The sequence below is a fragment of the Felis catus genome, chromosome B1 (assembly GCF_018350175.1).
Source record: "Felis catus isolate Fca126 chromosome B1, F.catus_Fca126_mat1.0, whole genome shotgun sequence".
NCBI classification, from domain to species: domain Eukaryota; kingdom Metazoa; phylum Chordata; class Mammalia; order Carnivora; family Felidae; genus Felis; species Felis catus.
In genome coordinates this window covers 164,244,920-164,261,586 of record NC_058371.1, presented here as the reverse complement: position 1 = coordinate 164,261,586, position 16,667 = coordinate 164,244,920, and the positions used below count along the sequence as shown (strand labels likewise).

Below are 16,667 nucleotides of genomic sequence, written 5' to 3'. Positions count from 1 at the left end.
TTTGATGAGGTTCCAGTAGTCCAGTTTTGCTTTTGTCTCCCTTGCTCTGGAGACGTGCTGAGTAAGAAGTTGTTCCGGCCGAGTTTGGAGGGGTTGGTGCCTCTGTTCTCCTCTAGGATTTTGAGGAGACAGGCAGTTCTATCCCATGGCTCTCATGGGAGCAAACCTCTGTTAAGCATTTATTGTAGGCTGGGTGGCCTTCCTCCTCATAAAATTCCCATGAGGCAGACACTATCCAGAGTCCAGTTTTAAAGGGGAAGTTAGGTAAGTTGACCATAGTTACACAGAAGGTTGGCGGCACAATGCCACGGTCTGGCTCCACGGAGGGCTGGTGCCTCCTTCAGTCACTGTTGCCAGTAACTCGATTAAATGAAAATAATCCCAAGGAGGACGAAGCGTTAGGTGGCATGGATGTGGAGGCAGACGGCTTGGTTCCAGCCTACTTAACTAGTAGCTATGTGTCCTGGGACAAGTGGCTCGTCCTGCAGAATTGCGATAACCGTACTTACTTCATGTGGTTGGGGGGCGGGGCGTTCTGCAGACTAATAGATGCCAAACACCCTTCACGGAGGCTGGGGCATGACAAGCATCCAGTGAGTGGTGACAGTTGCTGTTATTATCATCAGTTGCTGTTCATCATTTAACACTTAACTGAGGGTTGACTGAAAGACATCGTGGGACAACAATGAGATGCCCAAATTGGAGAGGTGACCGGAAGCCACGTGCAAACTGGCAACTTCCCATTTTGTTCACAGCCAGAGCAGCCCCTGCCACTCAACACTGCGGCCCGCACTCCACCAGCCGACTGAACGTGGAGCAAACAGGGGCAAAAGAGAGGGCATGGCTGGGCTCAGTGTGAAAAGGGTATCCCTTGAGAGCTAGGTCAGTGCAGCCTGCTGGCACCACTGATTCCTATCTATGTGCCCCGCGGGGGCCCTTCCACACCTCCTTTCCTCCTGCCACCCCTTTCGCTCCCACATTTCTGAGCAGGCAGACTAGCCTTGCGGGCTTCCTTTTCTCATGTTTCACTCACTCTTTAATCTCTGCCATGTAGCCTCTGGGCCACAAGTAGGAACCCCCACATATAACTGACCTGATCTCGAAAGGCACAAAGCTGTGCTCGATCTTTCCACGCCAACCAGCGAAGAAAAGTGGGTGGCGGATAAAGCAGTGTTGGTGTCCACACGGATACCAAAACTACGTGTCACTCAAGATGAGGACCTCTAGAAGTGTCCAGAGCGACTCGCCATCACTAGGAGAGAAGGTAACACTGTCTCAGCTGCTAAAGGGTGTGCGGCATAAACGTAAATGTTGAGTAATGTCATGAACAGCACGCTCCATTAGCAATGCAACTCTGTATTTTCATTTCGGTGTGTGCGTTTTACCCAAAGTGAAATGAAAATCGGAAAATCCAGAGACAGTAATTACTAAGGTGGAGGTTAAGAGGAGAGTGAGACCAACTGTCGCTGTATGAGAAGGTAAGTGTGTACCATCTGCGTGCGGGACAGTATCTGGCTTGCTGTGAGAGCTGCTTCCTCTTCCGAGGACTCGTCCGTGTCTTCCTGGTTGGTCAGGTTCAGGCTGGGGGTGCTGCTGGAGCACTGGTACTCTTGGAGGGAGGGAGTGTCCCCTTTGTCAATACTGTCCAGTGAGCGCCTGCGGACTCCCCAGTTGAAATTGTCCATACTTTCACCCTGGAAAAGAAAGACATGATCTCTAAGGCCTCAGATACATGTGTATAAATACAGTAAACACAACACACCAGGAAAACATGTACTGAGATGAAAAATACTCAATGCATCATCATAAGCAGAGTTTCAATCAGCCCTTCAATTTCTCGAAACTTTTAAAACATCGTTAAATATTCATATTTAAAGAGATCGCAATATTTGGTTGAGCCTGTTTTAACTAAATAATTTTCTTGACCTCCTATATTGTATGACTGGGGACCGACTAAACCTACTGTCTAGGCCATTTCTATTCTAATGCCCAAACACAAATGAGACCACGAAGAAGACGAATACACCACAGACAACGATACATAAACAATCCACAACACCAGGCTGCAACTTACCTGCAGTTCCTGGTTAGCAAAAAGGAAAACACACAGAATTAGAAAGAACGAAGACAAACATTTAAATATACGCTACACTTTTGGGGGAAAACTCTTTGTGATTTCTCAAACCCAAAGACTGATTCAAGCTCTGGATTAAGCTCTGAGTAGAAAGCCAACATGTGATTCAAATTACTTTTTTATGCAAAATATATTATGAAGAAGTCAGAGACAGACACTGAAAACAACATTTCTGTGATACACTTTGCAAACACGAACTTTCAGAAAATCTTCAAGATTTACATAGATTTAATACTTGATACAATGCAAAACTGACTTAAAGTACCCACATTCAGTTGACAACATACAGGGTCACAATTATTTTCGTCTAGAGAATGGTTCTGGCTAAACCCAGTGGCCATTTTTTACTATAAAATAGTCTAAAATCAAGATCAAAGCCATCAAAACATAACTTTTGACAAGTTCAAAAGGTCAAGAGGAAATAGGGCAGATTTCAATTTCACCCCACTTATGGATTTATAGAAGTTATGTTTCTGTTATTCTAAGCTGACCCTCCTTTTGCAAGGATATAATTCTCACACTCGCTCTTAAGCCCTGATATGACAAATGACAATGAGTTGGCCAGCAATATAGGATTTATTTGTGTTCCTTTACTCGAGAGGCACTGGCTAGGATAGAGGTTTTCAAATCCTTTTTTTTTTTTTTTAAATAAAGCAAAGCAATACTTATTTCGAATGAAATTTAAAATGGAAGTCAACCGTGCAAAGCTGATGAACTAAACCCAAGCCGCTCTGGCTGCAAAACGTAACAAGGAGCTCTTTGCCTGCACTCTGGGTACATCCTTGAAGTCTTAGAAACCCTGCAGGTCAAAGTTCGAAAAGCCACCTTCCTACCAGATATTTCAATTATTATTATGTAGCACAGTACATAATAATGGCAACAGCCCTAAATATTTGTTTGGTGAATGAATGACTACACACGGGGAGCTTCCAAGGTTGGCAGGTATTTGGGGGGTATTTTAGAAGTTTAATTAACACTTTCATTTGTTTTGTAGCAAAGTATTTCCTACTACCATGTTTTAAGCAAGACTATATTTAGGTTTTAAAAAATCTCTACTATTTGAATTGTCTAATGATGAGGCATACATGAACACCACCCACCCAAATCACTATGACTTGAATTAAAGACAAAACTACATTAAGCGTCTTTAATTCAATTTGCCAAAGTTCTGTTCAAAATCCATGTTAATTAGTACCTATGTATTAGGCTGTGGGATAAACTTGGAAGCATTTACAGAGTTCTTAAAAAAAAAAAAAGAAGATAAAAAAGCAAACAAAATAAATAACTTTACCATTACAAACATGTCAAGAGCCTGCCTGTCTGCCTTCACAAATTTTAAACTCTCAATTGAAAACAAATAACTGCATTAGAGTTTAGTAGCTGCTCATGCCCTTGTGGTCGGGCAGCAAGGCTCTTCAATCCATCAGACTTTCTTGCCTGATTATTCAAGTCAGTCCTACTTCTTACAACGTGTTTTTGAAATTGGGGATGTGAAATCAATTTTAGAGGATGGTGATCTGCCACTTTGGAAAAAAAAATGAAAGAGAACAGGAAATATCAGCGTGCATAACAGCATAGGGTGAGGCTGCATATTGCATATTCTTTTTATTTTTTTTCAAGTAATCCCTATACCCAGTGTGGGGCCTGAACTCACAACCCCAAGATCATGAGTCACACGCTCCACTGACTGAGCCAGCAAGGTGCCACAAGGCTGCGTATTCTTGAAACTTTCATTTTAAAGGTATGTGTATCTACTTGGATGTGATATAAAATGTATTAAGTATGGATCACAGTAAAAACAAAAACAAAAAAAGTTTAAAAGCCACTGCCCTATGCGGCTGAATAATACTTGCTTGGGGGCTCCTGTGAACCTATCCATGTGTCTTTGGGAACATGTTCATGCCGAGTACAAAGGCAATTGGTTTGACCCTGAGCCACCATGGTTGTACCCTTCTATATACAAAGGAGGATGAAGCCTGTAGGAGGACCTCCTTAAACTGGTCTCCTGTCCACAACTAATGATGTGACACGGCGCAGGCCATTACATTTCATCCCTCCTCACCTATTAGAGCCAAAGGAAACATCCCTTCAAGAGGGTTAATCAATGCATTTGAGTTATGTGAGCGACTTTAAATTCTTTGGAGAAAGATGTGTCAATGACATGGGATGGATACCGGATGACAAGGCATTTTGGGCTTCTCAAATATAGGTATTTGTATACATTTTAGAATGAACACTTTTGAAACTTATGTGACAAACGTTTTAGATTTAGGAGTTGCAAGTTTAGGGGGATGAGCTACAGGAATAGGTCCCGAAGAGCCTCACAATGTCAGGGCAATCCTGTTCTCTTTGCCACAATGACTATTTCAGAAATTGGCAAATGATCCAGCTTGACCTACTCATGTAACAGGAAGTGTGCTGAGGACGTTTAGGAGAGCAACTTCTTCACTGTTACAAAAGTGACCTTCATTTGCTTTGAACACTGCTGGATGTGGACATAACCACGTGACAGAGACTTGCAGAGAAGGGTGGAGCCTAGCCAACTGCAGAGACATGATCAGAGACCTCCCTGAGCCACATCTAAATAAGCTATAACCCTCTGGACTACCTCAGTTTTGTAAGCTCGTAAATTCGCCTTTTGAGTCTGATTTTTCATTTTGAAATCATCCAAACTGACACATACCTATCAATTTAATCTAGACTGAATCAACTTAGAGGAGAGAGCCCCTTGGTGCTACGTGAAATGAGTCATTTGAGGGGGCTGGCCATAGTACGAAGAAGAAAACAGTGAGGATGTCGCAGGTAGAATCTCGGTCATTTGACATAGTAGAGAGTTCTGGAGAGCCAAAGCCCTTGAAATCATGAGTTCATTTAATTTAACTTAGTGTTAAGTGTTTGTACTTATACTTTAAAATAGTGTTAGATAAATTTTAATATAATTTTTTACCATTTTGCTGCATATTAATTTGTCTGTCTCATTTGAAACATAAGCATATCCTAAATTAAAGACATAACTTTGGAAGAAACCCATTTTTCACTTTTTATTTCTTGGGGCAAAGAGTAAGAATTAGAGGTTCCTCTTCTGTTTCAGACTACTTCTGCTAACTGACCAACCGTACTAGTCACGTTTACTTCCCAATTTAGATTTTTACCTTTAAAAACATTTTTGTTTAATTCGTTTGTTGTTTCAAGTTTTTGCTTAATTTCTAGTTAGTTAACATATAGTGTAGTATTAGCTTCAGGAGGAGAATTTAGTGATTAGTCACCTATGTGTAACACCCAGTGCTAATCACAAGTGCCCTCCTTAATGCCCATCACCCATCTAGCCCGATTTTACCTTCTTGACCTCACACTGACCTTAATAAGGAAAGATGCTATGGTCAAACACTTAATTCTCATATACTTGCAACTGTAAGCTATAAATATACGGACTGCCCACATCCTTACCTCTGCATCTTCCAATTCAACATCTAAAAAGTCAAAATCCTTAAAGACGCCAAATTGTTGTTCACTGCTATTGTCTTCCACGGCCACTTCTTCCTCTTGAATCATGTCTTCTGTTGCAGAAATTAGGCTGGTCTGTTGGTCACCAACTTCCAAATCCTCGTTAGAAGAAAATACAACCTAAGGCCCAGCCAAAAAAAAAAAAAAAAAAAAAAAAAAAGGCCACCTGTCAGCATCGTCACTCTGCTCATGAGACACTGGTGCCCGAAGAGCCACCGCAGGCTTCATCTGTCAAAGAATTCAGAGCTTCAATCTGGTTTTCATGCTAAAGTCTAACTGGTTGAATAGTTAATTAATGTAACTTCCAAGTACCATGGAGACCATATCTTTTTCATTCTTAGTTAATGCCATGAAATAAGGGAAGTTAGAAAAGGCAAGCAAGGAGACAGAATAATTTCCATTTTTTTAATGGAGTAGTAACAGGATTTTTACAGCCTTTATGCATGCGATCATGATTACTCACGGATGGATTCTTTGGAAGGCCAGATTCTGGACCACAGAGAGAAAGCACATTCATTAGCTTTTCTCTTGTTCTTCGCTAAGGGGGGGAAAAAATGCAAATGTTAGGATTACTGATAAGTAAGACAAATTCTCAAACTGTCATACATACAACAAAATTGATTCTTCTGTAGATGTTCGGTTCTGATTTTTTTTTTTTTTAATGTACCTGTGATAACTGTGGCCTTTTCCAGCTAACAGGAACCAAGGCATTAGAATTAGAACCAGAAGAAGTAGAAGAAGTACTCCTAGTAACTGCAATAACTTTGGGTTTCCCATTTCTTCCAGCTGCACTATGCTGATCGCCATACTTATTTCCAATGATTGGTGTCTGCAGAGAAACAAAAAGGACAGTGTTCGACTGGGATCTTTCACCATAAAGGGATTAGTAGTGGATCTGTAAGGACTTTTTTTTTTTTTTTTTACAAACAACCAAAAAAAAAAAAAAAAAAAAGCAAAGGAAGATAACAGCATAAAGTAGATGTTACAAAAATCAAATGTAAGGATGTCTTTTAAAAAAATAATTTATTTTTTAAAGTTTGTTTGTTTATTTAAGTTATCTCTATACCCAGTGTGGGGCTTGAACTCACGGCCCCAAAATCAAGAGTTGCCTGCTTTGGGCGCCTGGGTGGCTCAGGTGGTGAAGCGTCCGACTTCGGCTCAGGTCATGATCTCACAGTTTGTGAGTTTGATCCCTGCATTGGGCTCTGTGCTGACCGCTCAGAGCTTGGAGCCTGCTTCTGATTCTGTGTCTCCCTCTCTCGCTGCCCCTCCTCTGCTCACACTGTCTCTCTCAAAAATAAATAAACATAAAAAAAAAAAATTAAAGAGTTGTATACTTCCACTGAGCCAGTCAGGCACCACGTGATGTCTTTTTTTTTTTTTTTTAAATCAGGAGACTTCACTTCATTGAAAATGACTCCCTGAGAAGATGAGACAATCAGACAGCTCATTCCTATTTTATTATTATCTTCTTAAGTTTATTTATTTATTTATTTATTTTTTAAGTTTTACTTACCTATTTAGAGAGAGAAAGCACAGGCAGGGAGGAGCAGAGAGGGGAGACAGAATCCTAAGCAGGCTCAGCGCCAACAGCACAGAACCCAACGTGGGGCTTGAACTCACGAACTGAGAAATCATGACCTGAGCTGAGATCAAGAGTCGGACGCTTAACTGACTGCACCACCCAGGTGTTTCTTAAGTTTATCTCTTTAGAGAGAGAGCATGAGTGGGGTAGGGGCAGAGAGAGAGGGAGGGAGAATTCCAAGTAGGCCGCAGGCTGTCAGCACAGAGACTGATGCGGGGCTTGAACTCATGAACTGTGAGATCACGGCCTGAGCCAAGATCAAGAGTCAGATATTTAACCCACTGAACCACCCAGGTGCCCCTACTTACTCCTATTTTAAATAGGGATCTGCTTTCTTTAAAAAAAAAAAAACACCATCTTCATGCCCCTCTTCAGGAAAGTAGCAACTTGGAATAAAATCTGGCACACCTTAGGTTGCTGGGTAAGAGGGGATGTTTGTTTCCTTTGCCTTCCCGTGGCTGCCTAGCACATACATTTCAGTCTCTTCTGAATAGACTGTGTGCTCTTCTCATTGCCATGCTGAAGTTGTCCTCTCCCCTGACCTAGGCCAGAGGCACTGATGTGCGATAGGCTTCTTTAGTCATCAACTGTGACCTTCCCACCAGCAGGGAAAACTACATCCACGGACTCGGTCGTGGTGAATGGTTTGGCCATAAGAGTGTGGCTGTCAACATGGTGGCAAAAGACAAGAGGACTCTTCGAGACACTGAGACCTTCTACAACACCTCCATCGAGGAGATGCTCCTCAGTGTTGCTGACCTTATCTGAGGGGCTGTCCTGCGACCTAACCCTACCCGAGGTTCAGTCCTTAGGGGGCTGAAGAGCAGCAGGAAAGGGGAGGGAAGGGAGCCTAAGGATGGACTTCTCATTTTTCCCCCTTTGACTAAATGTCACTTTTTGAGGCAAAAAAAAAAAAAAAAACAGAAACAAAAACAAAAATCCACCACCTTCATATCCCACACCATGATTATGAAATATATCCTCTTTGAAAGCTCAGAAAATATTAAAGTGATTTAAAACAAAAAACAAAAAACAAAAAACCACCTGTCATCTTACCACTCAGATTTAACCTATTACCATTTTGGTGTTTTTTCAATGCATACTGTTCTATGTGCTTCAGTAATGTGCTTTTGCAAATATTCAAGCTGGGTAACAACTCCAAAGAGGAGAAGGGATCTATGTAGCTTCTCCCTACAAATCTGATGTGTAACATTTCCAAGTTTGTTTCGGTAAAAATTCTATGCTCATCCACAATTCATCTGTATTTATTCTGGCTTTGTGAAGCATCTTGAATTTACATCTGAAAATCGTATTCAAGCTCATTTATATGTCACACGGTTCCTTTATGACGCGGTTCCTGCTGCTCTCCCTAACCTCGACGTCTATCACACCCACCCTCACTTTACACTCCAGCAAACCTGAACTTGCTATTGTGTTCCAAACACACCTTGCCTTTAGGGACCTGTGTTTTGGCACATGCTGCCCCCCCCCCCCCCCGCCTTTGAATGGAATATTCACCAACCAAACCCATGGTCATCTTTTAATGGGGACTCCAGACCTCCAAGGAGGCCTTCTCTGACGCCACACATCTGGGGAATTATACTTGGACATTTGCCATGTGTTGGTGATTTGTTTATGTGGCTGTCTTCCCTAGTGCACGTGAGTCCCCTAGACCTTGTGCGATTGATCTCTGCTCCTCTACTCCAATGCCTATACACAGCAGGTACTTAGTAATCTTTGAAGCAACAAATTGAAATTAAGTATATCAAGTGTTTTTGAGAATTCTTATCACTGCTTTAGACAAGATAATTAAGTTACAATTTCTGACTCAGAAGACACAGGAAAGCCCGGTTTCTTTATCAGATTCTTATACGATGTGCTTCAGGACAGAAATTCTGATATTAACTAAAAAATTAGCAACAAACACAGTTTCTATCTAAAAAACACAACCCATAAAGATTTGGATAAATTCTAACACCAAGACTGAACAGCAAAACATTTTTTAAATCTATAGGATTCTAATCAATAATATGAAAGAAATTAGGTCTTCCATTTTTATCTTTCTCAACTTCCCTGCAATCGTTGTTCAGTAACTCCCTTCTCGAAAAATTCCTTCTTTGGCTTCTAAAAGACCACTTTAAAAAATTTTTTTTTCAACGTTTATTTATTTTTGGGACAGAGAGAGACAGAGCATGAACGGGGGAGGGGCAGAGAGAGAGGGAGACACAGAATCGGAAACAGGCACCAGGCTCTGAGCCATCAGCCCAGAGCCCGACGCGGGGCTCGAACTCACGGACTGCGAGATCGTGACCTGGCTGAAGTCAGACGCTTAACCGACTGCGCCACCCAGGCGCCCCTAAAAGACCACTTTAATGGCTCCAAGGCCAGTAAGAATGGGCTCAGGTGCTGGAGAAAAAACAAAACTGGGGGTTTCCACCAAGAGCCAAACATTTTTATGTGAGATTTGTGTTAATATGTGACATAGTCAAGGGCCCAGGTTCCCTTCTGCACTGGTGGACCCTGCCTCTCTCTCCCTTTAAAATATTGGGCTTTTCAGGTCTTAGCTTATTTTAGCCTTATTTTTCCTTTCACAATTTTAACTGCCCACTTATAAAACATTGAAGACCTTACATTGTTACTTCCACCCCAGTTTTCTTCTAAAACATAAACTCTGATTGCCTCCTAGGCAGCTCCACTGGTAGGTTCTTAGTTCAGAATTGGTATATCCAAGGCTGATCTCCTCGCTCTTCCCTTCCTGCCAAGATCTGTTCTCCTTGCCTTCTCCTTCTCTCTCAAAGGTACCAACATTCAGCCAGTTGTCGAAGCAATAGCCTTGATGCCTCTTCCTCACTCAGTACTTCCTCTCCTTCCCATCAAGATGTTTATGACTTCCTTAGTCATTCTGAAAACCATCCCTGCCCTTTTCATTTTCTCTGCAACTGCCTAGAGACATGCCAACATGACCTTTTAATTATTCTAACAGATTCTTTATTGACTTTCCTCCTCTCCACCTGGTCTATTTTTCCATCCTGGTCTATTTTTTTCCATCCTGTTGCCAGAGTAAACGTCCCCAAATGCAAATCCTACAATTTCCACTCCAGTTAAAAATCCTTTAAGAGTTCCCACTGCTTCAAGATAAAATCATCCTGTTATGATGCATGCAAGATCCCTAATGATCTTGCCTCTTCCTCTGCCTTCGGCCTCATCTACCATCATACTCTACACTTGCATTCTCTATAGTCTGTACTCAAGATATGGTACAAATTGGAAATTTCCAGAATACCATGCTTTCTCACACTACGAGGCTTCATTCACACATGCTGCTTTTTCCTGCATTAATCTCCTGTTCCCAAGCTTCCATACGCTTGCCTAGGGTTACTTTATCTTTCAACACCACATCAGGTTAGAGGTACACGCTGTATCTTCCTACAGTACTTTTAACTTACTTCTAGCTAAAGCACTTATCACAATGTTTATTTACCCACTGACCCAAGAGATTGTATGCTTCCCAAGGACAGGCCTTTTTACCACCCCCACCCCAATTTCAAAGCACCTATCACAACGTCTCCTACTGAGTATGCGCTTAATCAATGCTTGTCGGATGAGTAAATGAGCAAATGAAAATTTCAAATAGAGCACCTTACCTCAGATATATCAAAATGAAAATCTAAGGTCTTCCCAGGCAACTCCTTGGAGACGTTATTAAAAATCTTGGTGAAGGATATTTCAGGAGAACCTAGATCTCCTCCATAGGTCTTGGGGATATCGTTGGGCACAACGAGACTTGCAGAGCGAGAGACCACCAGTTTTAATATGTTAAGGGCTTCCTTCCAGTAAGGACTCTGTTTTCAAAAAAATAATGCACATATAAAAATTATAAATATATATTTAAGAACCAAAATTTAGTGTACACTGTAGACAATGAAAATATTGTTTCTGCAAAAACTTCTGTAAATCATTCGCTTTTACTTTCAGGTCCTTAACAGAGGATCTGAGTTACGAAAGTTAAGAAAATTATTATTTCTTTTTTTTTTTTTTAATTTTTTTTTTTTAACGTTTATTTATTTTTGAGACAGAGAGAGAGCATGAATGGGGGGAGGGTCAGAGAGAGGGAGACACAGAATCTGAAACAGGCTCCAGGCTCTGAGCTGTCAGCACAGAGCCGGACGCGGGGCTCGAACTCACGGACCGTGAGATCATGACCTGAGCTGAAGTCGGCCCCCCAACCGACTGAGCCACCCAGGCGCCCCAGAAAATTATTATTTCTACTGTCGGATTTATGAGACATCATATACATTACAACGCTACCAATCCAGAATTGGTATTGCATTTCTCCTAATCGGTGCTTCACAAATATTAATTTAATTTAGGAAGTCTAATAGAGTAATCTGGCAGTAGGTTAAACAAAGGGGTTGCATGTACGTGAACTTTCTAGATAAATGAAGTTTATGCTTTCAGACTCTAAACTTTAAATAAGTCTTTTCTGAAGTCTTGGAGGCAAATAATTTTTAATGCCTACTTTCTTTTTCAGACACAAAAATATTTAAAAAACTAAAAAGAATTTAGATTTTTTCTCGATGACCCAAGCCCAAATCTGAAGGGTAGGATTGGAAGGATTCCTAATTTTGATTAATCATTATATCTAAACTGATGTTCTCAGGAGTTACTGAGTTGTATAGGGTGAGGTTTTTTTTCCCCCTACACATATGGTGGCTATGTTCTTTGAGTTATTTTTCTGCTTTCAGTTTTTATGTATTTCGACCAACATAATTTAAAATGATTTACATGGCAGATGTACCTGTAAATATTAAAGAATTAATGTTTATCCTGTTAAGGGTGATAATGTTAATATGGTTATATTATTTTAAAAGTCCTGATCTTATAGAGAAACTTAAAAATTATGTATGAATAAAATGGTATGATGTCTGGGATTTGCTTCAACATAATCCGGAGGGGTAATAGGAGTGAGGAGAATAGAAATGAAACAGAATAATGAGTTGACTGTTGAGCTGTGTGATGGGTACAAAAGGAAGCATTCATTACATATTCTATTTTTATATTTATTTGAAATTTTCTAGAGTAAAAAGGTTTTTAAAAAGCTAAAAAAAAGATGTGCTTGTAGAGAAGAAAAATCAATTTCTAATAAAGAATTTACAGTATTTTTCTGCCATCTGTTGAAAAGCATACACGTCAAAAAACCTTTTTTTCTGACTTATGGTACCATAATCACATCTCAACCTTGTGCTATACATATTGTTTCACAGCTGACCATTCTGTCAACAACCAAAAGGAAGTGAAAAATCTTTGGCAGAACTGAGTTATCCAATATGCTTAATAACCTCTTGATATGAAGACACCTAAAGCACAAAATATTTAATAAATATAAAAATGTCCACATAGATTTTGTGACATTTTAAGTACATCATTTTTTTTAAATTTTTTTTTTTTAACGTTTTATTTATTTTTGAGACAGAGCATGAACGGGGGAGGGGCAGAGAGAGAGGGAGACACAGAATTGGAAGCAGGCTCCAGGCTCTGAGCCATCAGCCCAGAGCCCGACGCGGGGCTCGAACGCATGGACCGCGAGATCGTGACCTGAGTCGAAGTCAGCCGCTTAACCGACTGAGCCACCCAGGCGCCCCAAGTACATCATTTTTTTAAAGTAGTTTATATTTAACAAAGTTATGACTAAGTAGACATCATCATTTTTTTCTGACAGAAATAATTAGAAGCTCTCGGCATTGCAAAAAGCTAAAACTTTTTCAGAGATGTTTCTATAAAGTATATTGGTAGTTGTGCCTAAAATACAAAAGATTATCAGGAGGAGCTCCATTCTGTGAAATGTTTAATGTCTGAATAAAGCAGATGTCACTTAACCATGATGACCCATCAGCTAAATATGACTTCGGTTCACACAAGAGTCGAAAATAAATTTGGGTCACCATTTTGAAATTAGGAGATTTTACAGAAAAACCCACATTTCCAGTTTCTCTTTAAAAGTTAGAAGTTCTGGGGGCGCCTGGGTGGCTCAGTCGGTTAAGCGTCCGACTTCGGCTCAGGTCATGATCTCGCAGTTCGTGAGTTCAAGCCCTGCATCAGGCTCTGTGCTGATGGCTCAGAGCCTGGAGCCTGTTTCAGATTCTGTGTCTTCCTCTCTCTCTGACCCTTCCCCGTTCGTGCTCTGTCTCTGTCTCAAAAATAAATAAACGTTAAAAAAAAATTAAAAAAAAAAAATCAAAAAGTTAGAGAAGTTCTGGCTGCCCTGGATTCTGTATTCCAACATGGCAGCCAGGAGGGGAAGCTAAGTTGCGCTGTTCCTTTTAGATGGGGAGTGTGCCTTCACTTAGTCAGAAATCTATGCCCTCATATGGTTACTTGCTTGCCCAGTGGACACGTGAGCTTGTGGTTCTGAATATAAAATAATGCATCTGCATTTTTTTAAAATTAGTAATTCAATGTGGTGTGTGTCTCTATGGGAGACCCAGCAAATACTTGATGAGTTAACTTCTTATACCTTAAGAAGAAAAGAAAAATGTGCTTTAGAAAAAAATACATACAATTGTTATTTGGTGAAGCCTCTCATTCAGAGAGAAGATAGAGAAAATAAACAGGGTCACCAAAGAATTTTAACGTTATTTGCATTCACTGATCTTCAAGGGAATATAAAAGGAATCTGGATTACTGAATGGAATAATGGAAACCAATAGCATTTTATTACTTTCAGATATGGGCTAAGACATAAATTCATCGCTAACCAAGTATTTCCATTTGTAAGTTTTGCTTTCTTGAATGCAAATATAACTGGGGTAGAAACAAAAATCTTAATCTGTTAAGGCTCTTAAAGAGTTTGCTCTCTTTGATAAGTTGTATCCACAACACTGCTCTGCTCAGCAAGACCTTTCTTAACAGATAATTCAAAGGTGAAATTCAGTACAGACCAGACTGACTTACCATCATTTACATGGTTTAAACCAAGTCTGATTTCCTACTTTCTAAGTATCTGGACTCCTTCTATCAGACACAAAAAATACCTCTAAAATACAGACTCTACAAAGAGCTCTTCTGTTTCTAAAAGTAGTACCTGTTCAGTAATAGAATCTGGTTAGTAGCAGGTACAGAAGAGTCACAAGTATACTGTCCAGAGGTGATGACAGCTGCCACTCACATACATTCTTTCCAGCCACTACTGACATGTGTATTCAGAGATGTAACGATTAATCAAAATTGGAAATCACACCAATCCTGCCATTCCGAGTTTGCTTTTTGTCACTTACATGAAGAACATTTTTTCCATGTCATAAGTGTTCCTGGAAACATGACTTAGGGACTAACTACTTCCCTATTCTTGGACCTTTCAAGTGTTTTGTTTTGTTTTTTTTATGATCATAGGATTGTTTTGCAAGGAATTCTATACATAAATTTTGTGGTCACTCACCTGTACATATTTACCAATAATCTTTATGATCTCCAGATTAAACTGCTTGACCGGGGCAGCAGAGAGGTCAATATGGCTCAAAAGACTATAGATGATCTGTAGTAATGACTGCTGCATGCTGGACAATCCTTTCTCTAACAGCTAAAAGTAATATAAAGAGTATAATTTCATGAGGTTAAGGAAAATGCAGTATTTATATTTATGATGCTGAAAAACAGAACAGATTTAATCCATGATTTTATGGTTAGATGATCAGAAATCCAGAGACTAATAAATAACAAAGGTAAAAGACAATGTCTATTACCATCACTTGTCCTCAGTTCAGAAAGGATCAATAGATAATTATTTTTATCTTAATCTTAGTGTTTTCTTTCATTTCCTGAGCTAATCTGAGTTAAACACCACTTATTCTAGGTTAAGAAAAAAACCATCATACCACCATCACCAAAGAATAACTATCCCCAAACCATTCATAACAGCCACTTGTTAACTATGTGATCTTAGACAAGTTTCTTAACCTCTGAGCCATGATTTTTTTTTAAATAATAATCACACTGTCTACTTTATATTGTTTGCAGGATGATTAAATTTATGTGGTTCTAAATATGCACAACTAGTTTCAGTACTGAATAATTTCAGAATTTACAATAATAAAACAAGGAGAGTAACATTTGGGGCAAAGCATTCTCTCTATAGAGTGAAAAAATGTCACCATACGAGGTATATACAGGCTGTCCTGTGCCAGTTCCAGACTTCATGACCCCATGATTGGAGAAGCAGTGCTACCTTAGTGGTGAGCTTGATGGTGGCACCAGCGTGAAGCTGGTCTAAGGAGCATAAACTCAAAGCCGGTAAGAACAGGCTTAGGAAGTTACCCTTGGTTTTATGTTGGCTATTGTCCTAAGGGTGTAAGATAAACCTAGAGACTTGTATTTATTCAGGTTAGAAAGCTGTCACACAGTTCACATCGTCAGTTCACTTTTTTTTTTTTTTAAGATTTTTTATTTTTTTAAAGTAATCTCTATACCCAACGTGGGCCTCGAACTCGCAAACCCGAGATCAAGAGTTGCGTGTTCCACTTACTGAGCCAGCCAGACACCGCTCTCTGCCATCATCAGCTCTCTTAAATGTAAGGTTGATGGGAGCAAACCTATCAAACCAACACCTTAAAAATGCACACCAGTCCGAAACTGGTTTTTATGATAGTCCTAAAGCATTCTGTGATAGCCAACATCAGGGATATAGCTAAGTTAAACAGTGTTTTGAGCCATATTTAAAATACCTATTGAGTTATGAATAATTTTTTAAGTTTATACAGTGTTTTAGGTTTAATTTTTAGAGATCAGTTTTTAAAAAGGAAGGTATCACTTTATCATAAGCTGACAAAACTTTTTAGTGAGTAGGAATTTCTTCCTTTTGAGATTCTTTGTGGATTATCTACTCAATAATTTATTTTTTAGGCATGAAGTTACTTTCTCAACAATCAAATATTAACTTTTTCAAAAAAATGTTCATTTCTTTTGAGAGACAGAGTGCATGCGAGCAGGGGTATAGAAAGTGAGGGAGAGAGAGAATCCCAAGGAGACTCCATGCTTAGCCTGGAGTCAAATGTAGGCCTTGATCTCGTGACTGGGAGATCACGACCTGAGCCGATATCAAGAGTTGGCTGCCCAACCAACTGAGCCACCCAGGCACCCTGATATTAACTTTTTATGATATTGTAGGGCTAGTGTTTTTGTAATTCTATCTTTAGCCACTCAAATCATATCTTAGATCAGGGAGCAAACATATTATCAAAATAAGAACTTACCCAGCAAAAATGCCTTTGCACGCCATTTTATTCTAGAAAGGATTTCACAGTCAAGAACTAATTTTTCACAAACAAAAAATTATAACCATTCTCTAGGATCAAGACCAGTGAAAACCCATTTCTTAGTTGAAATAAAGGTGTAGTTTACATTATTTTGAGTTTTATGTCACTTAAGGACAGTGAATATGAAAATATATTT

The 16,667-nt window shown here is 39.7% G+C and overlaps 1 protein-coding gene and 1 non-coding gene across 10 annotated transcripts in view; one reads left to right on the top strand and one right to left on the bottom strand.

Moving 5' to 3' along the window:
• FRYL (FRY like transcription coactivator) overlaps nt 1-16,667 on the bottom strand; it is a 272,435-nt gene that overhangs the window by 28,694 nt on the left and 227,074 nt on the right. For 5 of the 9 annotated variants that reach the window (XM_019829525.3, XM_019829524.3, XM_045056397.1 and 2 more), the window contains 7 exons: nt 14,659-14,799; nt 10,868-11,065; nt 6,306-6,467; nt 6,102-6,176; nt 5,582-5,758; nt 2,075-2,083; nt 1,491-1,694 (listed from right to left, as the gene is read on the bottom strand). In XM_019829525.3, the coding sequence (XP_019685084.1) occupies nt 1,491-1,694; nt 2,075-2,083; nt 5,582-5,758; nt 6,102-6,176; nt 6,306-6,467; nt 10,868-11,065; nt 14,659-14,799 (966 nt within the window). The remainder of the gene's footprint in view (nt 1-1,490; nt 1,695-2,074; nt 2,084-5,581; nt 5,759-6,101; nt 6,177-6,305; nt 6,468-10,867; nt 11,066-14,658; nt 14,800-16,667) is intronic. The other 4 variants (XM_045056396.1, XM_045056398.1, XM_045056400.1 and 1 more) reach the window with 1 other exon arrangement.
• Nucleotides 7,581-7,694, top strand: LOC111560350. The gene has a single exon (XR_002742095.1). It is a non-coding gene; the product is annotated as a small nucleolar RNA SNORA67 (small nucleolar RNA).